Source organism: Eptesicus fuscus, chromosome 8 (assembly GCF_027574615.1).
Source record: "Eptesicus fuscus isolate TK198812 chromosome 8, DD_ASM_mEF_20220401, whole genome shotgun sequence".
NCBI lineage: Eukaryota > Metazoa > Chordata > Mammalia > Chiroptera > Vespertilionidae > Eptesicus > Eptesicus fuscus.
This window is the reverse complement of record NC_072480.1, coordinates 13,742,867-13,769,596: the sequence shown is the minus strand read 5'-3', so window position 1 is coordinate 13,769,596 and position 26,730 is coordinate 13,742,867. Positions and strand designations below refer to the sequence as shown.

Here is a 26,730-nt window from a genome sequence, read left to right as displayed (position 1 = left end):
AAAGACCAGCTCCCAAAGTCTGCAAAGCAAGTCCTCTGGGAGGCTGTGGTACAATTGGCACTAACTGGGCACCAGCAGTGTGCTCATGGACTTGACTTTGTTACCGTTCCTGTTTTTAACTCTACCGATCACCCCATTCTGTGCTGAAAGCAGACAGCTTCTCACAGACCCAACCTGAGCCAGGCTGAAGGGCCTAGGGAGTCAGGGCACTGTCCGCTCCCAGAGTCGCTCTCGAAGCAGCCACTGTCCTTTGGGGTTTTCTGTCTCGAAGTAGTCCTCCCCGGGAGATGCCAGCGTCTCCAGCGCAAAGAGCTCCGCATCCCATTCCACGTCTTCTCTGGAGAAGTTGAAGAGGATCCGTCTGGAGCTCCCCAGGCTGGAGGGAGGAAGGCAGCAGGGAGGTTACGTTGGGCTTGGCCAGCTGCACAGAGAAGGGATGCTCTGCTTTAGCCCTCCAGTGGAGGCCACTAGATACTCCCCGAGTGCTGGGCCTTGTGGAGGACAAAGCAGTGTCCTTATGGGGACTGTGGATGGACCTCAGCTGGACCTCGAGCTGGGCTTGAAGGAGAAAGGTGGGTGATGAGGGCTGGGCCTCGGTTTTGATATGTTCTGTACATGGCTCGTTATTATGGGAGGAAAATGTTATTTAGAAACCCCTGAATCCACCAGAGTTGAATAGCTCTTGTAAAAACAGAGAAAAACAGGTGGATGAGTGTAGATGGAACCCCAAGGTGGGGTCCCCCAGTGTGGCCTGGGTTGGCCAGAACAAGAGAGCACTTACTGCTCTCAATGAGCAGGTCACGGGAATTTGGGGCTAGAGATGGTCACTGGTCTTGGGAGAGAAGGACCTGGAGAGAGGGGGGTTGAGAAATGTGGGCAAGAGGGATCCAGCCAGCAAGCAGCTCCCCACCCGCGCCTGGCCAAGGCCGTTCTAAGTCAGGGACATCTAATTGGTTTGATGTTGGTTCCAGCTGGTGCTATGCCCTCTTCAACCCCAAACTCCCACTGAAAACGTGCAGGACGCAGTGTGTCCGTGGCATTGAGGGGAAACGAGGAAAGAGGATGGCACAGAGCAGGAGGACGAAGTAGGCAGAAGGAAAGGGAGGTAGATCCAGAGCTGAAGCAACAGTTTGGAGAGGTGACAACAGTGAACCAGGCTAGTGTATATAATAGAAAACATTCTTAAACTAAGACTTCCATCCAAAAAAAAAATAAAATACACAAGAACAATTTTTAGCACATAGGATGGGGGCTCAAGGCACCTTAAAAACCACCCCAAGAGTCTGGAGGACATGAAGACATTTTGGTTATACTCTGTGGCCCAAGCACTTACTCTTTTTTGCAGGCTTTGGGCTTAAATTTCAAAGTGCTGAATGCCCCTTCCACAGCCTTGGGCAAGTAAATGGGGTGCCTCTCAAGTCTCCTCTGAGTGCCAATGGTCCTGCGCTCCGTGCTCTTTCGAAACTGGCTGTCCGTCGTGTGTATGGTGTGCACAGCCATGTGCTCAGAGTGCCGGCGCGGCACCCGCAGGATCCAGTTGGAGTGCAAGCTGTGCTCCCGGGAGCTGGTGGCCACTGGAAGAGAGAAACAGGGGCCCTGGAAAGGAGGACTCACCACTGGGAGGAGCAGAGGCAACAGGGAGCGTGGACAGGAGTGAGAACTTAAAACAAACGCATATACACAGCAGTGAGTTCCTAGGAAGGACTGGAGAACCAAGCAAAGGGGCTGATTTGACTGCAGTTATGGTGTAGGAATACAATGGGAAATTGTGTGTCAATCAAAAATAAGAACATACAGCCCTGGCGGGTGCAGCTCAGTTGATTGAACCAAGAGTTCGCTGGTTTGATTCCCAAACAGGGCACATGCCTGGGTTGGGGGCTCAGTCCCCAGTATGGGGCATGCAGGAGGCAGCTGATTGAAATTTATCATCAATGTTTCTCTCTCTCTCTCCCTCCTCTTTCTTTCTCCCTCTCTCTAAAATCAATTTTAGCCGAAACTGGTTTGGCTCAGTGGATAGAGCGTCGGCCTGCGGACTGAAAGGTCCCGGGTTCGATTCCGGTCAAGGGCATGTACCTTGGTTGCAGGCACATCCCCAGTGGGGGGTGTGCAGGAGGCAGCTGATCGATGTTTCTCTCTCATCGATGTTTCTAACTCTCTATCCCTCTCCCTTCCTCTCTGTAAAATATCAATAAAATATATTTAAAAAAATAATAATAATAAAATAAAATAAATTTTAAAAAAACATATAAAAATAAGAACATAGGTTTATATTTACTAACTTGGAAAGATGCCAATGTTGTATTGTAAATTCTTAGATGAAAAGAGCAGATGACAAAATAGCAAAGAGATCCTATTTTTGTTTTTAAAAAATCAAGTGAGTCTGTATTTTTGTTTAAAGCCTTTTTGAAAAGACATACACCAAAATGTTAATAGTAATTACTATTTCTGGGTGATAGCATTTCAGGTCATATTCTTTACTTTCTTCTTTATGCTTTGATGTGTTGTTTACTAGTACTCTTTTGATTTACAATATGCTACTGTGGTTATCAGAGAAAAACCATAAAGCCATTTTCAAAACAACTACGAAGATGACATTCGTATCCTCGGTGGGTTTTGTTGTCCTCTCACCAGTGTCCTGGATTCCTAGGTTTGACTCCTGGGGAGTGGGCCGGTCTTTGTCAGGGACTGAAGGGGCTTGTGAGAGAGGAGGGCAGACAGCTGCCCTGCAGGGTACAGTGAGCTTGGAGAGCAGGAGTAACCTGGGAAATTCCACAGAACTCAGTGAGAACAGAAACCTCACAGATTAAGGTCAATCAAGGCCAGAACAACAAGAATGTAATATTTTGATCATTAAATAATTAAGAACAATTTAGTATTAGTGCCAAAAGTTGATATCTCAGTGAGCCCTAAATAAAACCATCATTAATTACCTGATGGGAGGCAAGTCAAAGATTAAAAAACTGACAGTGGAGTAATGGAATTTAAAAGTGGGCTCAACTGCCGAAACCGGTTTGGCTCAGTGGATAGAGCGTCGGCCTGCAGACTCAAGGGTCCCAGGTTCGATTCCGGTCAAGGGCATGTACCTTGGTTGCGGGCACATCCCCAGTAGGGGGTGTGCAGGAGGCAGCTGATCGATGTTTCTCTCTCATCGATGTTTCTGACTCTCTGTCCCTCTCTCTTCCTCTCTGTAAAAAATCAATAAAATATATTTAAAAAATAAATAAATAAAAGTGGGCTCAACTCATACATGGTTGAATTCTTTGCTCTCCACCAGCAGAGAGCCGTGACATACCTAGACAGGGAGAAGTGTCACCCGCAGTCCTCACCTCGCTCCCTCTCCAGGCTCCATGCTAGGCCTGGACAAGCACCCTGGCCCTCTCTTTTATTTATTTATTTATTTATTATTGTTTAAAGTATTACATATAGTAGTACATATATCTCCTTTCTCCCCCCCCCCCCCATTGACCTTTCCCCAGCCTCCCCTACCCCCTGTCGCTTGCCCTCTCTTGCCTTACACATCCTCGAGGCGTGGTGGCTCATGAGGGCCACAGAGGTAGTGCTGGGGGGAGGGGTGCAGAGGGGTGACAAAGTGGGTGAAGGGTCAGAGTTGTGTCTAACAGCTGGTGCTGCCCCATGGCCACACTAGCTCAGGGAGGGTCAGAAGCTGAATTTTCAAATATAATTTGTTTGCCCTCTTTTCTTTCTTTTTAAAAAAATTGTAGTAAAATACAAATAACGTAAAATTTACCACTTTAACCATGTTTTAGTGTACAGTTTAGTAATGTTGAGTATATTTGCATTGTTAAGTGACAGATCTCCAGAATCTTTTCATCTTGCAAAACTGAAACTCTATACCCATTTAACAGCAACTCCCCATCTAACGCCTTCATTTAATCATTTTTCTATTACGTTAGCTCATGGGCTCTTACAAAAGTGTCACCCTGTCTCAGCTGTGGCAATGGACCACAGGAAAGGAGTTTTTGCCCAAATATGATCTCAAGTGTTGAAGGGGCAGGCTGAGGCAGTGGCAGCAGAGACAACTAAAGCAAGGCACGCCCAAGAGCAGTCCAAGCTCAGGGCCAGGCTCTGGCTGGCAGATCTGAGTTTCCCTGTAACGGGGAGGTAGGATTCCTGATAGCCCATCTGATAAGTCCTCTTCAGAGACTACAACCCACCCCCCTGCTGCCCCCAGGGATAGCACTCACCATCAAAGTCCACATCTTCGTTTGGGGGGTCTGTCTCGGCAGTCCGTGGCCGTTTCTCTGTATCCAGCTCTGCAATGATGGAGTCAAAGAAGGCGATGGCCTCTGCCACGTCCGCGCTGAACTGCGAGTATTTCTTGGGGGTTGCTTTCTGCTACAGGAGAAGGGGAGGAGAGAGAGTTGCTTGAGCCAACCTCAGCGCCCTCACACAGGTCAGGCATAACTGCCAAATAGAATTAAATATTGCTGAAACTAAATGTGTGTGGAGTTATAAATCTTCAGGGTTTAGAAGGGAAATTTGGATAAGTACTCTGGAAGGAAGGTAGATACTCCACACCTGCATTGCTATAAGTCAATGGATTTCCAATTACCTCAAGGAGGGAGAGAGGAAGGATGAAAAGAACTGCCTCTCTTGGTCACAGATGGTTATTAACCATTAGACGAAACACTTAGTTTTCCTTTGGCCTTCCTTGCTGATAAACACCCAATTAGGCAATGATACAGTTTCTTAGGTAGGTGATGAGATGCTCACAGCAGGAAAGAGAGGACAAGATATGTTGGAACTAATCCCTAAAAATTGTCAGTGCCTAAAGTGAACAAAATTGGGCCCAATTCATGGAATAAATTGAAGAAAAATTGGTATCATTGTTCAAAAAGTCTAAGAAATAAAATATATAGTAGTTAATAAAAATACTCTGAGTACCTAACTGGGTTCCGGGCTCTGTCCTGCTTCCTTCTCCTCCAGGATCTTATTCATCATCCCAAGAGCCCACCAAGGGTCACAAGTGACTGACATCATGGAAGTTCAAGCACCACCGTAAACTTCAATGGAGAGCTGACAGCACAAGAATCAATGCATGAACCAGTGAAAAGTTCCCTGAGGAATTTAGGAAATAGAGAACTCAGAAGGGACAATATGTGTTACCCTGGGCTATTTTGATTGACCATGTGTAGAGGTGTAGAGTTCTTTGTTTTATATGGGCATTTTGGAAGTGGGATGGTATTAACAATACATATGATTTAATTCCAGACTAGCATGTTGGGAAATGTATGTACAAGATTTTGGTGAAATGTATGTATTTTGTACTATTAGAAAGCATTTTTAAATCAAGAATTTTTTTCTTAACAGAAAATATTGAAGAACCACAATATACACCTAAATCATTTTTGTTAAAAGTGGAAAGCCATCCAAATGAAGTCATCCTTCCTTCTTCAAAGAGCCCACTAAAATGAAAGCAAGGAGGGGAGAAAGCAGAAACTCCAATGACAAAGAGAACAGCGAGAGGCCATCAGCAAAAGACAGATTTCCAAAAGCGCCTGGCAGTTGGCAAGCAGTGGAAGGAGGGTCATTGATGTAATAGAGCAGAGGGCCTGGCCTTCCAGAGCTTCCTGGGTGGGGAAGCAGCTGAGGAGGGGGCATTTTGAACCTTGGGAACTGAAAATGCTCCAGACTGGACAACACCAGACACAACAAGGGCGGGGAGAGGGGTGTGGGACTGATGGACAGTTAGAAAGTCTCTATGCACACAGCAGGCCAGGCCACCAGGCATCCTCCCTGCAGTCGGATGACAGGAGGGATCATCAATATAGGCAATCAATATTCTGTTATCCTCCCTGTGGTTTTTCTTGTTGGTCCCTCTGCCTTGGTTGTCTCATCTGGCTGACTCCCACTCATCTACCAAAACTTGGCTGATATGACCCAGCAATTCCACTTCTGTGATGTATATCTGAAGAAACCCAAATCACTAATTTGAAAGAATAGGTACACCCCTAGGTTCATCACAGCATTATTTACTATAGCCAAGATATGGAAACAACCCAAGTGCCCATCAATAGGCAAGTGAATTAAAAAGCAGTGGTACGTATAACAATGGAATATTACTCAGCCATAAAAAGAATGAAACCTCATAATTTGCAGCAGCATGGATGGACCTACAAAGTATTATGCTAAGTGAAATAAGTCAGTCAGAGAAAGATAAATACCATATGATTTCACTTACATGTGGCATCTAAAGAACAATATAAATGAACAAACATAACAGAAACAGGCTCATAGATACAAAAAACAGACTGATTATTAGCAGACTGGGTGAAAAAGGTGAAGGGATTAAGTACAAGTTGACAGTTACAAAATAGTCATAAGGATGTAAAATAAAGTAACAGCATAGAGAATGTAGTCAATAATTGTATTAAGTATGTATGGTGTCAGGTGGGTACTGAGAATATCAGAGGGAACACTTCGTAAAGTATATGATTGTCTAACCACTATGCTGCACACCTGAAATTAATACAAATAATACTGAATGTGGAAAAAAAAAAAAAGACTTGGTTGAGACAGCTTCTTCTCCATGGCGACCACTTTCCTAATTCTACCATCCCACATAACATTTCAGAGATTGTTTTTGTGAAGTGGAAGAGAGAGAAACAAAGATTGAAGAAAGCCACACATCTGGACTGGGCCGCAAAGGAAGAACGAATATTACTTAAGAGGAATGCCAGGTGCATAGGTTTTTGCATCTCAAAAGCCATCTCTGCACGAAGAAGATGTCTCACAGTCTCCAGTAGCAACTACCATCAGTGTTTGGCTTAATACAAGGGTCTCATTCTTGCATGTGGGCATCACATTCTTTTTCATCTGGGTCAACCTGCAATTGATGTAAGCTGCTCATTCCTCAACGTCTCCAGGAAGTAGACTCTGGCAATCAGCTAAGAGCAGCCCAAAGCAGTTACTTTCACTTAGAAGGGTTTAGAAGAGACTCTTTGGTGTTTTAACTACCAAAGGCCTAGAAAACAGCAAGCACACTACCATTAGTTAATTTAACATAAGCCCTTTACTGTGGCCTCTCATGAATCTCCCGAACATCCTCACAAATTAAAAAATAAACCACTTTAGCCACTGAACTCTCTGTCAACACTGATGGGCAGGCCCTTTCAGCTGCACACTTGTTAGTCATTCCAAATATTCAAACATGTTGGTTGTTTCCAAAACTTCAAGCTTTAGGATTCAAGACTCAGACCTCTCTCCCATGCCTTGCCCTTTCTGCTCTGCTGAGTAGAGATTGCCTCCCTGGGCACAGCTGGAGACACTGACAAGCTCCTTGGACGACACTGAAGAGTCCCATTATCTAGGTCCCACTTCTGGGGTCTCTGTTGAGTCATGCAGTACATTAACATTACAAAATTTGTTTCTATTAACAGCTTTTGGATCCCGGCCTGGCTGGAGAGTGAGATATTGGGACACTCTGGTTACATTATTTGTGGCTGGCCCATACATACCTGTGTAAGCAGTTCCCTCCAAGCCCTTCATGTAGGGACATACATACATGTAAATGAATAAATAATTGCTTCCCTTCCTTACTTAGTCCTGCCTTCCTTCCCTGTAAATGAAAGCACCAGCCCTTGGCCAGGTCTAAGTGCATGGCCTGGGAGGCAGTGAAGGGATGCCTCCCTCTTAACCCTGTCAGGGTGACTCTGTGACAGTCCAGCCCAATCCCAGCTAGACATCAGGATCTCCTGGGAGCTCTTAAAGAATAGCTATACCTGGCCCTTTCCCAGACCAATTACTTTAAATAATCAAGTTATTCCAATGCACAGCAGTTAAGAACCACCACTCAGTAGAGATCCGGGCATGGAGGAGCGACCCAGGCATGGGGGAGGGACCCAAGATGGGAGAGGGATCCAGGATGGGGGAGGGACCCATGGCTGAATCTAGCTTCTTCCACCTTCCCATAGCTCCCATGGCCCTTTCTCACCTCTACAAGGACATTCTCTTGGTCAACACTCACAGATACCACTAGCACAACGACTGCATCAACTGAGGCTCAAGGTTCAGGGCCCAGGCTAATAAGACAGGAAAATCTACTTTACAAAGAGGTTGTGGTATCAAACGGGAGGTCAGTGATCAAGACCCCTGGTGAGATCCAAAATAGTCCTCCCTTGCTGAACTCAGAACTCCAGGTAAAAGTGTATTGCTTCTCTTCGAACTTGACTTTTTCTAGCCGGAACGTTTTAAAGACTCCTTTGGAAAGGCTGCGTGTAATGCGGCCTGCAGCCTGTGGCCCCTGGTGAGGCCTGAGTTTCACAGAGCTCATGTTGCTTCAGCAGCCCCACAGCAGCCCCACGGGGAAGGAACTTTCTCTGAAAGCATCTGTATTGCATTGCCGACTCCACTCCAGTTTGCCTTTCACATTTCACCCTCGGTGGCCTTGGGGTTATCTTTTTCCAAGCCTCCCTGTCCCACCCCCTCACTCTAGGCCTGCGTCTCAGATTACTTTGCCCAGATGGAAATCTTTGCACTTTTCCAAACCAAACTCCACTTACTTCTCATGTTAACTTCTGAGCCCCTCAAAGCAGTTTATGGTATTTTTCTGCATTTCGTATCAGCTGCTATCCTGCTGGTTTCACTTGACCTCTGGGTACCTGGCCTTCTCCGATCTGTTTTCTTCTGGGATCTGTCAGTATTTGTTTGCAAGAGATTTGGTTTCTACAAAATAAACTTCCAGTTGTAAACAACAATATTTTTCTCAGAGGGTAGGGTAGGGGGACATTCTAAACCCACCCAAAGCCAAGAGGAACACCACTGAACACCTAGCCTCCTTCTCCCCTCTCCTACTTGGCAACCTTCCTCACCTTTTCAGAGGGCCAACTGGCTCGTTGTAGCCAACAGTCCCAGGCGCCTTTTCTCTATGCTCGTGTCCTGCTCCTTGTGAGCAGATACCTTCATAGCCCCAAGAAGACCAGTGGTACAGCGTAACCTCTTCTTTGAGATCGCTTTGGCAAATAACACTCACAGAAAATACTCTGCTGATCAATGCTCACTGCCAGCTCTTGTACGCATGAGACAAGTTGTCCAGCACACATACTCCCAACATTCTTGGTTGCACTTCTACCTCTTTCTCGTCCAAGGAACCCCAACACACCAGTGTGGTGCAGAGAGTGATGCTGAGAATTGCAGCTTCAGATTATAGTATGGGCCGTGTCAGGGCAGATGAATTAACATTTCATCTATGAATGTCAAGCACCTATTTTGATGGCTGGTATGGAGTAATAAATATTTGTTGAGTGAAAGAATGTATGTTGTATACATGCCATTACCTAATGTTTACATTTTCCAACCAGTTTGCGTGTTGTTAATGTATACCTTTGGATTTAACTTGGCAAATTTTGAGAACTCTGTATTTCTTATATTTCTTTAAAAATATGTTTTTATTGATTTTTAGAGAGAGAGAAGGAGAGGAAGAGAGAGATAGGAAACATGGATGAGAGAGAAACATAATTGATGGGCTGCCCTCCTACCCCCGCATGCCCCTACTGGGGATCTAGCCTGCCACCCAGGAAATGTGCCCTGACAGGAATCAAACTGGCCACTTCTTGGTGCACGGGACCACATCTAACCAACTGAACCAAACTGGCTGTGCTGCACTCCTTATCTTTATGGAGTACTGATAATACTCTCTTGAACTAATAATACCTGGAAATCTGAATGTCAATATAATTGAGAGCGTGGATTGAAGAGATCATTTTCTCTTGGATCAGCTGGGTGAAATGAAAGGCAAAACAGCTTAAATTTATTCACAAGCAATTTAATATCATTAAAAGAAGCTTTTAAGGACAAACCTTGAAAGCTCTGACTAATTCATTTATTTTGCCTTCTACCATCCTCTTGATAGACTTTCAAGGCCAAGTACAAATAGATATTTACTAGTACCTTATCCCTTTTATTTAGAACACCTAAGAAAATATGTATCCATAGTTGAATAGGAGTTTGGGGGGGGGGGGAAAATGTGAGTTAATGAAACAAGAATTGTAGATATGAGAAATAACTTGGTAAAAGATATAATCACTGAAACTTAAATACACACATACACATACCCACATACAAAGTTTCAATGGATAAGCTAAGTGGTAGACTGGCCACAGCTGAGGGGGTTGAAAATCAGTGAAGCAGATAATGGAGCTGAAAAAATCAGCTCAAAAAGATAAAAAAGAAGGGAGAAGTTTGTCACAAACTCTAGTATAACTAAGCCTGGGTATTACCTGTCATAACAAAACATTACAATCATTTTGAAGCATAGCTGCACACCTTCAGTCTTTGGTATTAGAGGTTCTAAACTCACAGGCTGATAGGCTTAGTCTTTTATCTCCCAGCTTTATAATCTTCAGGTCATTTTGTTGTTGTTAGTACCTGGTAACTCCACTTCTTAAATATCATCTAAATGGTCATTTCACTTCAACAAAACACTGAGTGAAATTTTTTTTTATCATTTATCAAACCATTAGAAGCAAAACTGATAGAATTGAATTAACATTCTTGAAACATAGTATAAAATCTTTACATCCAATAAGTGAAACATCACAATCCAATAAAGAGAAGGGATAGATTTGTCAATAAATGGTGTTGGAAAACTTTGCTACTTGGGAAAAATTCAATTTGAATTCTCACTTCCTACTACATGTCAAAATAAATTGCTGATAGACAAAAGAATTGGGATGTTTTATTTTCATGGAACTATTAAAAATGGAGAAAAATGGCTAATATGCAATTGACTTTGAGGCATAGAAGGACTTTCTAAGCATGAGAGTAATGGAAGAACTATCAAAGACAAAAATTGATAATTTGACTACATAAACATCAGTAGTATTTGTACTTCAAATATGTCAAATTAAATTAAAAGATACATAATAACTTAGAGTATTTTTAACATACATGGCAGACAATGTATTCATATACTTAGTATAAAAACATTTTACGTAAGTAAATAATAAATCCTTAATAGAACCGAAAGAAAATTTCCAAAGAAATAAATGGACAATCCATTTATAAGAAATTGGTTTAATAAAATAAAAGGGTCATTCTTTGCTCAAGCAATAATAAAAAAAAAAAGCACATAAAATAATGCAGTTATATCAGTAAACTTTTAAAATTAATGACGATACTTGGTGTTAATAAAGAGCAATATGAAGGGCTTTCTCATTTGTGACAAATGGATGGATCTTGAGAATATCATGCTAAGCAAAATAATTCAAATGGAAAAAGTCAAGAACCTTATAATTTCACTCATATGTGGAATGTAAAACTGAAATCAACTACTGAAGAAACAATACAAGTAAAAACAAACTCAGACACAGATAATAGTATGATGGTTACTAGAGAGAAGGAAGGTGGAGGAAGTTGAAAGTGTAAAGGGGGTCAAATATATGGTGACAGAGGAAAATGTGACTTCAGGTGGTGGGCACACAATGCAATAAACAGATGATGTAGCATAGAATTGTACACTTGAAGCCTATATAATTTTATGTTACCCCAATAAATATAATTTTTAAAATTAAAAAAGAGGACTTTCTAACACACTGTTGATAAAAGTGTAAATTTTAAAGTATTTATGAAAGCAATATGAAGAAGAATCTTTAAAAATAATTGACCTTTTATTCTTTATCCATTAATTACACTTCCAGGTATCACTGCTAAAAATGCCCTATAGACATAGAGTAAGATGTATCTACACTAATAAAAGAGAAATATGCAAATTGACTGTACCTCTGCTATGCCCACAAGCCATGCCCACAAGCCAATCAGGAGTGAGTATGCAAATTAACCCAACCAAGATGGCTGCAGCCACGGAGCAAGCAGGAGGCTTGGGTTTCTCTGGCAATGGAGGAAGCCAAGCTTCCTGGCCAACCCTGGCCTTCGCTCAAGGCTACAAAGTTTCAATTATAGAAGATAAATAAATCCCAGATACCAGGGCCTCCGCTTGGGTCACCGGGGGGCGTGGCCAGCCTGCAAACCACCACAGGCCCCTCGCTCAGGCTGCCCCACGCTCCAAGGGAACCCCCACCCTGATCCGAGACACCCTTCAGGGCAAACCAGCCGGCCCCCACCCGTGCACCAGGCCTCTATTCCTATCTAATAAAAGAGTAATATGCAAAGTGACTGTCAATCCAACACACAAGATGGCTGCCCCCATGTGGTCAAAGATGGCTGTCCCCATGTGGACTCAAGATGGCCACCACAAGATGGCCAGCAGGAGAGAGCAGTTGGGAGGGATCAGGCCTGCAAGGGAGGGGAGTTGGGGGTGATCAAGTCTGCAGGGGAGGGCAGTTAGGGGTGACCAGGCCAGCAGAGGAGGGAAGTTGGGGGTGACTGGACCTGCAGGGAAGGGCAGTTGGGGGGGATCCAGGCCTGCAGGGGAGAGCAGTTGGGGGGACCAGGCCTGCAGGGGAGGGCAGTTGGGGGGGACCAGGCCTACAGTGGAGGACAGTTAGGGGTGACCAGGCCTGAAGGGGAGGGCAGTTTGGGGCAATCAGGCTGGCAGGGAGCAGTTAGACATCAATCAAGCTGGCAGGGGAGTGGTTAGGGGGTGATCAGGCTGGCAGGCAGAAGCGGTTCGGGGCAATCAGGAAGGCAGGCATGCAAGCAGTTGGGAGCCAGCAGTCCTGGATTGTGAGAGGGATGTCTGACTGCCCATTTAGGCCCAGTAGGATCGGGCCTAATTGGGCAGTCGGACATCCCTTGAGGGGTCCCAGATTGGAGAGGGTGCAGGCTGGGCTGAGGGACACACACCCTGTGCACGAATTTCGTACACCAGGCCTCTAGTGTACTTATAATTTTTAACAACTGTTTAAAGACTAAACTGTTACAATTTTTGCCATTAAATCTTGAGTTTTCAAAAACTAGTTAATGAGATGGGAAAGAACCGACAATATAAAATACTAACTGAAAAAGGAATTATAAAAAGTATATGGTATGGACCAAATTTAGTTAATTCATACATATACATACATTAGGATGGCCAAAATTAGCAAATAAAAATATAGAATGACAATTCAATTTCACATAAACAATGAATAATTTTTTAGTATAAATATATACCGAATATTGCATGGACATAATTATACTTAAAAGATCTATTGTTTATCTGAAATTCAAACTTAAATAGCCATCCTTTATTTTATCTGACAATCCTAATATACATATATGCAAAAATACAGAAAATAAATGATTGAAATAAAATATACCTATATATTTTATAGTCATTATCTCTGGATGATAGGTTTCTAAGTTATTTTTATTTTCTTCTGTATTTTACAAATTTTACTTAATGAAGAAATGCAACTTTATCATTAGAAAAAAATGTTTAACTAAAAAAGTGTCCTTTGAATGGTGAGTTCTGATCCATTATAGACTGGATGTTTTAATTATCAGGATCTGATTGCATATGAATATACTCAAACTGTATTTTACGCCATTAAAAACAAAAGATAATTTTCCACTCACTGGGAACCACAGACCTATTATTTTTCCAGATCTTCCAACAAACTTTGTAAGTTTCCTTCTTAGATTATAGTTGGAGATTCTCAGATTATTGGTTTATTGAACATCTACTATGTGCCCAGAGCCTTGCTAGAGGTTGGAGATAAAAAAATAAATAAGACAAAGTGCCTCCACACAGTGAACTAATGGCCAGTAGCAGAAATAACAAATGAACTGACCATTACAGTGCTGTGTGCTGAGTACTGAGTGCTGGGTGCTGAGTGCTGAGTTGGGGCTCAGACACAGGGAGGAGGGAAATCCACTGAATTAGAGTGTGACTGTGAGAAATGACTTCCTGGGGAAGTGCTTTTCTGCTGTCTAAAAAAGACAGGAAGTCAGCCAGGTGACCAGAATGTGATGGCGAGGAATAAGGGAGGAGGAAATATTGCTTCCAGCAGGTGCCTGGAAGATAGATTAGAAAATATAATCACCCACCTAGTGGTCTGAGAGGGGCTACAGGAATTAAATACTCTGTTATCAATCATTCTTATACTGTCTGTCATCTTGTGAAAAGTTCTCCAAAGCATAATGAAATATTCTTTGCAGCTCATATTGAATTTTTACTGCCTTTCAGTTCTGCAAACCATAGACCACGGGATACAGACTCCACCCCCATCCAGTAACTGATGCTCAAGAAAGCCTGCATTTTAATATCACTGTGTTTGCATAAAGTCTCCCCATCAGATCTGAAAAATATTTCTCAGCCATGTAAACAGATCCAGAACCTGCTTCCCTTCCCATATGCAATTATATATGGCTAATTAGGTTGAATTCATACTCTCCTGCCAAAGAGGAGAAGAATCTTCTATTTGCTGTTGACATGGTCTTATTTCATGAAATAAGATTGAGTGGAGTCTATAAAAAATTTATTCTGAAAGCTACCTACTGCAGAATAAAACTACTTTAAATAAAAATCAATCACTTTTGTCAGGCATTTTCCAGAATTCCACTGATTCTTTTAAAACGTAGCAGGTGAGCCCTAGCTGGTTTGGCTCAGTGGATAGAGTGTCGGCCTGCGGACTGAAGGGTCCCAGGTTTGATTCCAGCCAAGGGCACATGCCTGGGTTGTGGGCTTGATCCCCAGTAGGGGGCATTCAGGAGGCAGACAAGCAATATTTCCTCCTCTCTCATCATTGATGTTTCTATCTCTCTCTCCCTCTCCTTCCTCTCTAAAGTCAATAAAATATATTTTTTAAAAATAAATAAAAAGTAAAACATAGCAGGTGAATTTCTTTAGTTGGAGCAGCGGGAGGGTGAGGTGGTGGTGCAGTGAGGGGTATACATTTTGCAGCTAGTTCATCCAGGCAGACAAATTAGGAATCCAAGCTGCTCAGAACCAGATGATCCACAGGAGACTGGTAACCTGGCCTCGAAAAATGTCTGGGCCAAACCATCTGGGCAATGTTCCATGGGGCACCACAGCCAACCCCAGACTGCCTCCCTGGGCCAGCCCTGACTCCATGGCCAGCCTCCCTGAGGCTCTTCTCTTATGTGGTCCAGTTCTTGCAGGAGGATGCTGGCTGTTGACCGGTTCACCTGGCCTTAAAATAGGAGGAGCTGTCCTCCGTGAGCATTGGTCAGTCAGAGCACAATCTGGAATATGTCCTCTTTACTTCCCATCAATACCCAAACTGGTCAGTCATACAGTGAAAGGAAGTTCTGACACATGCTACAACATGGACGAACCTTGAAAATATTACTTTAGGTGAGAAAAGCCAGTCACAGTATGACCCCACTTATATGAGGTTCCTAGAATCGGCAAAGTCATAGAGACAGAAAGTAGACTAGAGCTTAACTGTTAGAGGGATGGGGGTAGGGAAAGTGGGGAGTTGCTATTTAATGGATATGGAATTTCTCTTTGGGATGATGAAAAGTTCTGGAAATGGGGTGGGCTACACCACATTGTGTATGTACTTAATGCCACTGAAGTGTACACTTTGAAATTAAATGGTTAATCTACACTAATAAAAGAGAAACATGCAAATTAACCATCACTCTGCTACACCAAGCCACGCCCACCAGCCAATCAGGAGAGAGTATGCAAATTAACCCAACCAAGCTTTCAGCCAGCCATAGAGCTGGAGCAAGCAGGAGACTTGGGTTGCCCCCAGCGATGGAGGAAGCCAAGCTTCCCACCCGCCCTGGCCGGCTCTGGCCTCCACTTAAGGCTACAAAGTTTCAATTATAGAAAATAAATAAATCCTAGATACTTGCTTCCAGCTGGTCCTGGCCTCCACTCAAGGAGACGCTGAAAAAAAAAAAAGAAAAAAAAGAGGGGCTGGGACCTTGGGTCGCTGGGGGGTGATCAGGCCAGGATGGGACGGCAGGAGCCATTGGGGGTAAGCAGACCAACAGTGGGTCCAGTTGGGGGTGAGCAGGCCATCAATGGGGGTCAGTTGGAGGTGATCAGGACAGCGGGGGGGGGCAGTTTGGAGTGAGCAGGCCAGCAGGGGGGCAGTTGGGGGTGATAAGGCCAGTGGGGAGGGAAGGTGGGAGCAAGCAGGCCAGCAGGGGGGGGGCAGTTGGGGGTGAGCAGGCTGGTGGGGGGGCATTTGGGGGCGAGCAGGCCAGAGGCGGGGGGCAGTTGGGGGCGAGCAGGTTGGCAGGCAGAGTGGTTAGGGGCAATCAGGCAGGTAGGCAGACAGGTGAGCAGCTGGAGCCAGCAGTCCCGGATTGTGTGAGGGATGTCCAACTGCCGGTTTAGGCCCAATCCCTGTAAACCGGCAGTTGGGCATCCTTTGTGGGGTCCCAGATTGGAGAGGGTACAGGCCAGGCTAAGGAACACATCCCCCCACCCCCAGTGCACGAATTTCGTGCACTGGGCCACTAGTATAAAAATAAATTTTAAGTCTTTTACTTTAAAAGACTATTTTATATTTTTAAAAAATTAATAATTGTCCAACCTTTTATAGAAACACTAGAGGCCCTTAGGGTCCCTCGGCATAGCCTGTGGGAATCGGGCCAAAACCAGCAGTCCAACACTGCCTGCCACTCCTGCCTGCTGCTCCTGCTCATCCCAGCCCCACTGCACCTGCCACCACTGCTTGGTAGGCTCACTAACGCTCCGCTGTGGTCTCCGGGCTGCAGCGGCCAGCTGTGAGCCCTGTGTCTGGCGCCCATTGGTCAGCTGAGTGGCGCTCCCACTGTGGAAGCACACTGACCACCAGGAGGCAGCTCCTGCATTGAGCATCTGCCCCCTGGTGGTCAGTGCATGTCATAGCAACCAGGCTACCGGTCATTCGGTTGTTCAGTCGCTTAGGTTTTTATATATATAGACTAGAGGCCCGGTGCATGGAATTCATGCATGGGGGGTGGGGGGAGGATGTTCCCTTAGCCCAGCCTGCACCCACTCCAATCGGGGACCCCTCAGGGGATGTCTGACCTCCAGTTTAGGCCTGATGTGGGATAGGGCCTAAACAGGCAGTCAGACATCCCTCTCACAATCTGGGACCACTGGCTCCTAACCACTCACCTGCCTGCCTGCCTGATTGCCCCTAACCCCTCTGCCTGACTGCCTGATCACCCCTAACCTCTCTGTCTGCCTACCTGATTGCCCCTAACTGCCCTCCCTTGCTGGCCTGATCTTGTCCCCTGCCAGCCTGTTTGCCCCCAGTGGCCCTCCCCTGCTGGCCTGATCTCGCCCCTAACTGCTCTCCCCTGCTGGCCTGATTGCCCCTAACTGCCTCTGCCTGCCTGATCACCCCTAACTGTCCTCCCCTGCAAGCCTGATCTCATCCCCAACTGCCCTCCTCTGCCAGCCATTTGGTTCTGATTGGTCAGTTTCTATGCCAGTCAGCGTCAAAAGCTCTGCCTTGTAGGCAGCCATTGGCTCCTCACAGTTGACCTAGATTTGGTTCTGATTGGTCAGTTTCTATGCCATTCAGCGTCAAAAGCTCCACCTCGTAGGCAGTCATTGGCTCCTTACATTTACCCAGATTTGGTTCTGATTGGTCAGTTTCTATGCCAGTCAGCGTCAAAAGCTCCACCTCCTAAGCAGCCATTAGGTCCTCACAGTTGACCCAGATTTGGTTCTGATTGGTTGTTTTCTATGCTAGTCAGCATCTCTGGGCCTATCAACGGGGCCTGATCAGAAAGGCGGGGCTGATCAGCAGCCCCAGTGGAGGCCTGGAGAGAAATGGAGGCATGGCTGTTGGCCAGGCCGGGAAAGAAAGGCAAGTTCTGATCAACGGCTGCCTGATCCATAGCCCCCTAGGCAGTCAGTGCTGGGTCGGGGCATCGGCAGTGGCCCCAGTCAGTGCTGGGTCACCACGGCAACCCAGCACTGACTTCTAGTCTGGTTGAGCCTTCAGTCCTAAAGGTCATTATGACCCTGGCTCTTTATTATATAGATTCTCCTAATTCCTAAATAAATTATTTTTAGAGCATCCATGACCTCTTAAGGAACTCATTTTCTAGTTTACTACCAATATATTATGTAAAATTCTAAAAATATATATTTATATAATATTCTAAAATATAATATATTAATTACTAGAGGCCTGGTGCATGAAATTCATGCACTCAAGGAGTGGGGGGTCCCTCAGCCCATATTGTGAGAGGGCACAGGCCAGGCTGAGGGACCCCACTGGTGCACAATCAGGGCCGGGGAGGGTTGCAAGAGGTTGGCCAGCGGAGGGGGACCATGGGAGGGTTCCAGGGTATGTCTGGCCCATCTTGCTCAGTCCCAATCAGCAGGACCCCAGCAGCAAGCTAACTTACTGATCAGAGCATCTGCCCCCTGGTGGTTAGTGCACGTCATAGCAAGCAGTTGAGCAGCCTTAGCATATCATTAGCATATTATGCTTTGATTGGTTGAATGACCAACCAGATGACCAGACACTTAGCATATTAGGCTTTTATTATATAGGATGGTTTAATATATACTTTTGGGTGAATTATTTTGGGTTTATATAAATGGTAATTTGGAAAAGTTCAAGGAAGTCTAGTATGAAGAATTCTGGTTATTATCTGATAATTAACAATCTGAAAAGCTATACATTTATATTTAAAAGAAATTTATATAAAATCATTCAAAGAAAAGTACCTAATTTCTTAAAAATTCATTAACTGTGATGAACTTAATTGCCCATAATCTGGAGACACTAAAAAACACTCATTTAAGAAACCATGAAGTGCTATGTTTAAAGTGGTCAATTTTATATTATGTTTATTTTTCTACAACAAGAAAAAGTAAGCTAAAATGGGTGATGAAAATGTCTGGAATTAGATAGTAGTGATGTGGCACAACACTGAATATACTAAAAATCACTTAATTATACACTTTAACAAGTAAGTTTTATGGCATGTGAATTAAAGCCATTATTTAAAAAGAAAAGAAAAGAAAGCCTAGCTAAGAGAAGTGATGCTTATGAGGAGTAGTGAAAAGAGAAAAGTGAGGTAGCCCACAGACCCTCCCAGCATCATGATGAAATTACCCGGGGAACCAGAGGTGAGGGAGGAACATGCAGAGGCCAATGCCAGCCAGGTCCCAGTCATGTCTTTTCAAGATGCTAGGATGAGGGGAGAGGGGAATTGCAAAAAACACCCTAGAACAACTTTTTAATTTTTACAGGCATTTTTCTTTCATAGGATAAGCTACGTAGTCAGAGGATTTTGACGAAATCTTGGAAGGGTATGTCATCCATCCATGCCTCTGGCATCTGAATTCTCTGCTGGGTCCAGAAGGCACCAGCAGAAGCCTCGTACCACTCCCCAGGCCCCACTAAGACCTGTGCAATGCGCACCCCTGGTTGTCCCAGCAGGGCCCTGAGACAATGCCACCAAAACCCTGTGCACCGGTGCATTGCCTCGCTCTCCCCAAGGGGGATCACCCATGAGGACAGGGACTTTGACTTGCTCACTAGTATCTAGAATAGTCCCTGACACATAGTATATGCTCAATAAATATGTGTTGATGAGTGAAGAATGAATTAATGATATATGTATTGATAAAATTGTTTCTAAAATATTATTGAGGGAATTACCAGCCACATCACACATGGTTCCCTGTATCAAGTTTCATATGAGAATTTTGAGATTTAAATCTGGGGAAAATCTCACTTACCCTAAGTAATGGGTATGGTTCTTCCTCTCAGATAGTCAGAGTTTTGAAATGAGTTCAGCTCTCTTTTTATTGTAACTTCCAGAAAGTGCAGCGTTAAATCCAAAGCTCATCTATAGCAGCTGAATTAGCTGCATGATCTGCATATTATTTTGATTTTCTGTTGATGAATTTTTTCTCCTGATTTTCCAACTTCTGTTGCTACCTTATTCTGCTGGTGTGCGGCTCACTCAGATACTTCAAAGAATGAGCTGGGAAGTGTGGACGTATTTCTGTTGAAATGATTTGAGGACACAGTACCGACCCATTACCAAGTTCCTGTTGCAGCAGTGCTCACGCTGTCCCCCAGCTTTCTTCCTTGTGCGAGAGTAAGTAGTACAAACTCAATATTTCAGTGTTATGGAGACCAAGAGTAAAAGTGGAATCGGAGTTAGCCATGTGAAGAGAAGGTGTCAAGAGAGTGGGGATTTTACTCGTGGATTGCGGAGAGGAGAGGGCCTAAAGCGTGCCTTCCTGTGGTGCTTCTGGTCCAGGTCTCCCCGCACAAAGATGCCCAGGCCATGCTGCCTCATGGGGGAGCTTCACCAGAGCGTGGAATCCGTGCGGGGCCCGGGGCAGGGGCGGGGGGGCGGCGGGGGGGACTCCGCTGGCCCAGATGTGCAGGATGAAGCAGCCTCATCTCATCCTGAGGTGCAGGCTCCCGCACCTGACATATTACACAGACACAAATATGTTTTCCAATGGAAAGGTGCCATGGATACACGAACAGGAGTGTGAGTTCTGGCACGATAGAGGCTGGCTCCCTCTCCATCAGATCACAGCCTTACAGAAAGCACCTGCTGTGTCTGAGCCCCAGTTATTTCATCGGCAGTGTGGGGCTGGCACTCAACACCTCGGGTTTGGAGGAGGATTAGAAGTCTGGAGTGACTGCTGATTGTTCCTAATTGTGCCCGGGTTTCAGCACAGGAGCAGGGGAGGTGGGTGTGAAGGAGACCCCACTATTGCTCCTCGATGGCAGAAGTGCCCCAGCGCCCAGGGCAGGGGGTCTGGTGGCCTTGCCCTATCGGTTCAGAAGTTCCAGGGCTATTCAAACATGCCATCCTTCCTCCACGTGAACTTTGCTCTGTGTTGGAAATGCTAACATTTGGTCACTTAAACAATGAGTCCCAAATTGCACCCCATGCCCAACACTGACACACAACTCCTCGGATATGAGATGTTTGGTTTGATTTAAAATGTTGCGAAAAGTGCGATTTATTCATTTTTGTAATTCCCTCTTATTCTGACGGAGGAGCAGATTGCCCAGGGCCTGGCCAGGACCCGTCATGGTCATGCAATCCCAGGGGTCTTCCCACCTTCACCCCAGGCTCACTTCACTTCCTCCTTCCATCACCCCACGTGGGTGCCCTTCCAGGTCTCAGCATTTCCTGGGAGTGAGGCTAACGGACGCCTTGGCACCCCAGTGCGTCATGCCTTCCTTAGACATGCGTCAGCATTTCAACGGGGCCTGCTGGAATGCCTCACTCCAGGCTGTGAGAAACTCTGAGTCTTGCCCCAGTAGTGGCTTGTAAAATCAATTTAGTGTGTCATGACCAACATTTAAAAATTAGTACAGAATACTTTGAAAAACATCAGAGTACCAAACAGAGAACTTTTGTTTTGTTTGTGTGTTTGGGTAAACTGGATCAACATCTAAAATTTACTTCTTACTGAGAGTTTTAAACAAAATCATTTTAAAGCCGTTATTTTCCCCCCCGAAGAGAGACAGGGGAACCTGGGGAGGGAGAGATGGAGGGAGGGAGGGAGGGAGGGAGGGAGAGATGGAGGGAGGGAAGGTTCACCATGGTGTCCAGAACCACAGGGAACACTGCTCACTCCCTACAGGAAGGCCAGCTCGCCCATGAGCTACACATGAAAGACAGCAGGCTTTTCGTCTATAAAGCATGCACAAGTGACCAGTAAGTACTCACCACTATGCTCTGGGTTAGGAAAATGACAAAGATACTGTTTTAGCTTCATCAAGCTCACGGCAGTACACCAAGGGAGCTACACAAGCTAACAGCCACAGTAGGACATGATAAATGCTAAAACAGAGGTGTGTTAGGCTAATGTTTGAGAAGAGAAAGGCTGATTCTATAGAGGGCTGTATTCATTTTCTAGAGCTGCTATTACAGAGTACCACATACTGGGCAGCCTAGACCAACAGAAATGTATTCTCTCACAGTTCTGGAGGCCAGAAGTCTGAGGCCAGGGGGTCAGGGCTGTGCTCTCTGTCAGTGCTGGGGAGGGAGGCCCTGGCCCCTCTCCCAGCTCTGGCGTTCCCTCGGCGTGTGGCAGCGTAAGTGCGGTCTTCACACAGCATCCTCCCTGCTGTGTGCACGTGTCCCGATTTCCCCTTCTTATGAGGACACCAGTGATGCTGGATTAGGGACCCACCCTAATAACGCGCCATCACCTTAACTAACTAAATTACATCTGTAATCACCCTTTTCCCCAAAAAGTTCACCTTCTGAGGTGCTAGGATTGAAACATGATTTGGGGAGACAATTCACATAACTGAGGGTCAAGAAAAAATACGTTGTTTTCCCTAAACCTTGAACATCATTTCCTACCGATGACATTCCAGAAGGAAGGCGCTCTCCTGGGCCCCTGCCCCTGCTGTGCAGAGAGCCACGCAGGCCCAAGCCGCCTTGCTAGCCTGCCCTCCGAGGACAGGCAGCCTGCACCGATGTTTCTCAGGACGCCAGCTACAGCTCTTGCTTTAGGAGCGATGAGGAGAGCCCTTGTCTACAGGCTGCGCCTTACATTCCTGAGTCAGTCAGCGCTGAGCTGCTGAGCATGTGCCAGGGCCTACCACAGGCAGGATCTTGCTTCCCCTTCGCAAGGCGGACTCTTCCTTCCATACGCGCACTACCGAAACAGAAGCTCAGAGACGGAAACGCAACTTGACAAAGGCACACAGCTTCCACTGGTAGGTACAGAGTTAAAATTCAGGCCTTGTTCTGACTGACTTCGAAGTCCTTTTTAAAACTCTTTCTGGTCACACCATGGTAAGAGGCAGCTCCCGAGGAAATCATACACTGCACTGTGCCTGTGGCCTCCTCACAGCCATTCCTGCTCGCTCTGCCTCTAACCCTCTCTCCGTCTTCAGACAGACAGCCGGACCAGGCAGGGAGCAGGGAGGGGAAGGGAGCTCCAGTCTACAAAGAAAGGACTCCATTCTGCAGGAAAGCGTAGTGCCCAGAGGGACCCTAACCAGAGCCTAGAACCCCAGGACATTCAAGCTGAAAGGGAGTCCAGAAGTCACTGCAACCCCCTCTGTCATCAGAAGGGCCCCCCCCCCCCGAAACGGGTAGCTGGCCCACAAACCTACAGCTAGCTGGCACAGGCTCAGTACCGGGACCTAAGAGTAGGACCTGTGTATGGGCCCCAACATGCCATACTTTGGGAGTTACATTGGTTATTTAAACTGCTCCCACCTGGGATAAAGTGCAGACAGTTAAAACTAGTCGAATGACCAGGCCTGGAGGTTTGAGAGTGGGCCAATCAGTCACTCAACATTAAGGGGCTTGCATGGCCCGCAGGGCACGCTGGGAGCCAGCCAGGACGTGGGAAAGACAGGCGTGCTGCGAACCCCAGAGCCCCACCCGCAGGAAAACGATGGATGGAAATATATAACAAAACAGCCTCAAACCTCAAGCGTTAAACCAAAATTTGAGGAAATACAGAAATGGGGGTCCTGTCAGACTCGGGAGCCACTACCCCCTTGTCTTTGGGTATCACTGAAACGCTCAAAGAAAGGTACTGCACGCAAAGGCTGGGACAGGTAAAAATGACCAGATAAATGCACGTTATTTCTTCCACGTAGATCCTGCTCAGTCTGTGTGGCCTGCGGCCTCCAATGCCCAGCAAAGCCGCCTCTCTGTGGCTGTGCCCAAGTCCCACAACGCCTGGGTGCGGGTCCCCAGGGGGCAACGCCTCCAGTTATTGGATTCAGAGGGGGCCGAGCAGCTAGAGATTCGAAACGTCTTGTTCATACCATTTCACTGGGACTCTTAGAGGTGATTGCAGTGATAACAATAACAGCAATCATTTGTTGAGAAATGATTTGCCGTCACTCAAACACCATGCACGTATGATCTCATCCATGAAATGGGCGGCAAATGAAGGCGTCCCCCGCCACAGCCCAGCCCTCCGCGCGGCGCCCTGCGCCCCCGCGAGCTGCGCGTCCCCTGCCTCCGCGCGGGGAATCAACCCGGGACTCGCCGCTCGCCCCAGGCTGCAGGGCGCCCCGGAGAGCTCGGAGGACAACTGAGCCGCCGCTGGGAATGTGGGCCTTAACTCAGCTGTGCCTGGACGAGCCGGCTTCCAAACTGCTCTCATCTCAGCTGCACTTGGAACCATTCTCATCTCAGTTGCGCTTCTCAGCGGCGCTCAGGCACTCACCTTGATTTCTCTGGAGGCGGGCTGGCCCAGGGCCTTTTTCCCTCCCTTGGAGGACTTGGACGAGGTGGAGGAGCAGCCGTGGGCGCGCTTGGGCTTCAGGTCGCTGAGGCTGCTCAGGTACTTTTTCCGCAGGGCCAGCAGCTCCTGCAGGTACTGCAGACAGTCCTGGGTGCGAGAGTACATCCACGCCCGGTCGCCCTCCTGCTGCAGGTAGTACAGGCTGGTGTCCATGCTGCTGGTGCTTTTGTATTTCTTCAAAGACTCGCTGAATTTCTCCCCGTGGTCCCCAACCACGTACATGGAGCTGCTGCGGATCAGCCGCACCGGGGGGCCTCCCTCGCAGTAGGAGCTCTCGGCCACCTCCGCCTTCCTTTGCGGCCTGGAGTTCAAGACCGAGTGCAGCTTTCTGAGCATGGTGCTGGGTTTCTCCCCGTGGGCGCCTTCCAGCTGCCTGCGCCGCCACTCGATCTAGCTGGGGGTGGGCGAGCCAGCATGCAGGCCTCCCGTCCTCTCCTTCCAGGAGGCCTCTGGTCGCTGGGAGCCAAGGAGCGAGTGCGGGCTCAGTCAGGCGGGCAACCAGGGGATCTCTCATGGGAGTGGGCGTTATACCCAGTCACCCAGGAGGTGATGAGCGCCCTCTGAGCTTAAAAGCAAGTGCCCGGCCGGTTCTAAGCACCATTTGGGGCAAATACCCTCTGTGCTCCTCCATCGAGGGCCCCAGCTGGATGGGGAACGCGTGACATTGCTTTTCCCGCTTAACTATTTTCTTTCCTTTTCATTTTTCCGTTTCTGGATGTGGTCTCAATTTGACTTGATCTTGGTATAAATTTGCACGTTTGTTTCCACCTTGGCTGAGCTAGCCCTGGTCCTGAACTCCTGTATCCAAAACGAAATCCTACTTTGCAAGGACGCCACTCAGCCAAAAGCAGTGTGTTGCTTGAGGTAAAATCCAGTCCCCTGAGCTGGGCCAGGGTGCACACAGCCAGGGCCATTGGCAGTTGGCTTGCAGATCTCCGATAAGCTGGGGTCTGAGCAGGCATCAGAGCGCCCTGCAGGCGCCTCACCTGCCGTAACAAAATCTCTCAGCCGTCACTGGATAGCAGCCCTTTGTGGAGATGGGAGGATTCAGGTATCCGGACCACAACTTTCTGCATAAAAGCCTCAGTCAGCTGAGGGTAGCACATGTTCGGGGCAGACCTGCTATTTTCAGCTTGAGCTAAATAGACTAGTTATGATCAGACACAGACTATTTTTTTCAAGAGCATCATTTGAATAGGTTAGAATCTCCCAGATATCCCTCTATATTTTTTTTTCAGGCAAACGCTAAGCATCACTGTTGCACTCATTTTCCTACACAGTCTATTTCTTTGCTCAGAGAGCTGAAGCCTGTAAGTCTCTCACACAGGCATTATCTTAAGCTGAGATGTATGTAGCAGAGGCTATGAGGCCCCAGAAATTGTATGTGAAATGTTATTGGATGTATGTATTAGCATGGTTTATTTTTGCTCTTTTTTTAAAGAGGGAGAGAGAAAGAGAGAGAGAGAGAGAAAGTGTTCGTGGTTTTATCAGATATTCAAAGAGGTCTGTGATTAAAAAAAATAAATTAAAAAATGTTTATATCCTGTTCTGGAACAATAACCTTCCTTTTAGAATATAGCTATAAGAGGACATTATAAATACCTCTGTACTGAGTGCACTGTGTCTGTGGCATTCTCCCAGACACCGTGGTGAGATGACCCAAATATGTGGAAGCATTTACACCTTACATTTGCAGAGTGCTTTGGGGCTGATGAAGCATCCCACATGCATTAATTTACTGAATCGGTATGGCTTTCTTGGGAGAGAAACCCAAGGTTATTGAACCTCAAGTCACAGATGAAGAAGGTGAGCCTGCAGGGATTAAGAGGCTTTTCTAAATTCTAGATCAGATAGATGAGTGAGAAACTAGCCCTCGGACCAATGCTCCAGCTTCAAGGGAAGCTGGCCCCACTGCCCCCTGGGTGTTTGGACATGCAAAGCCACCTGCTGCAAGCTCTCCTTGGAGGGGCTCCATCCAGCCCATTTCTCTGGCTTCACGTGGCCTCAATACCTAAGCACCCAGAAGGACAAGTGCTGGCAGAATTTCTCCCCGAGGAACCCAGGAACTGTGACCACACAGTTTCTCAGCAGCATTGCCAGTGGGCTTCTAAGGAATATCACTGCTTCTACTTTGTAGCTCCCCGCATATGGCTGTCTAGTTACTGTCCCAGTCAAATGTTTTGCACCCAGGCCTCTCACCCTGAGTATTTGTAGAGATCACAGGCAGGGATGTGCCGCCCTTAATAATGACCAGCTTGGAAATGGCTCCGTTAGCCCACGGCCCTGATAATGCCGAGTTTCCTGAGATCCTGGTTGTCCTGAATGGCCCTGCTGCTGAGAGGGCACAGGGCCAGGCATTCCAAGCCCTTCCCGCAGGAAGTCAGGCGAGCACCTAATCACTTCCCTCCCGCCCGGTGGCATGTTGGCCATTACTGTGCTGTAACCTGGGGTAAGGGCAGGGGGACGCCGTTCTCAAGGCAGCCCCACCAGGCTGCACCCTCACTTCCCATAAAGAGTCCTGGGTCAAAGAAAACAATATGTACCCTTGTCCAGGTCTAGAGATCCCCTTGGCTATGTCTCTGACAGGAAAGCAGGGACACAGCAGTGAGTTGGCATTAAGGTAGAGAAGAGGC

General features: G+C 46.5%; 1 protein-coding gene across 1 annotated transcript; it reads right to left on the bottom strand.

Moving 5' to 3' along the window:
* Positions 1-201: 201 nt before the first annotated feature.
* Positions 202-24,433, bottom strand: C8H13orf42 (chromosome 8 C13orf42 homolog). Its single transcript, XM_028161303.2, has 4 exons — positions 24,020-24,433; positions 4,206-4,353; positions 1,334-1,574; positions 202-376 (listed from the first exon to the last, which is right to left on the bottom strand). Exons 1-4 carry the CDS (start codon positions 24,431-24,433, stop codon positions 202-204), a joined length of 978 nt encoding a protein of 325 aa, XP_028017104.2.
* Between the last annotated feature and the right edge of the window lie 2,297 nt (positions 24,434-26,730).

Coding starts and splice junctions, on each gene's coding strand:
- C8H13orf42 (XM_028161303.2), bottom strand. CDS start 24,433: ATGCTCAGAAAGCTGCACTCGGTCTTGAACTCCAGGCCGCAAAGGAAG. Junction 4,354..24,019: donor CCGCCTCCAGAGAAATCAAG/GTGAGTGCCTGA, acceptor CTCCTGTAGCAG/AAAGCAACCCCCAAGAAATA. Junction 377..1,333: donor CCCAAAGCCTGCAAAAAAGA/GTAAGTGCTTGG, acceptor TCCTCCCTCCAG/CCTGGGGAGCTCCAGACGGA.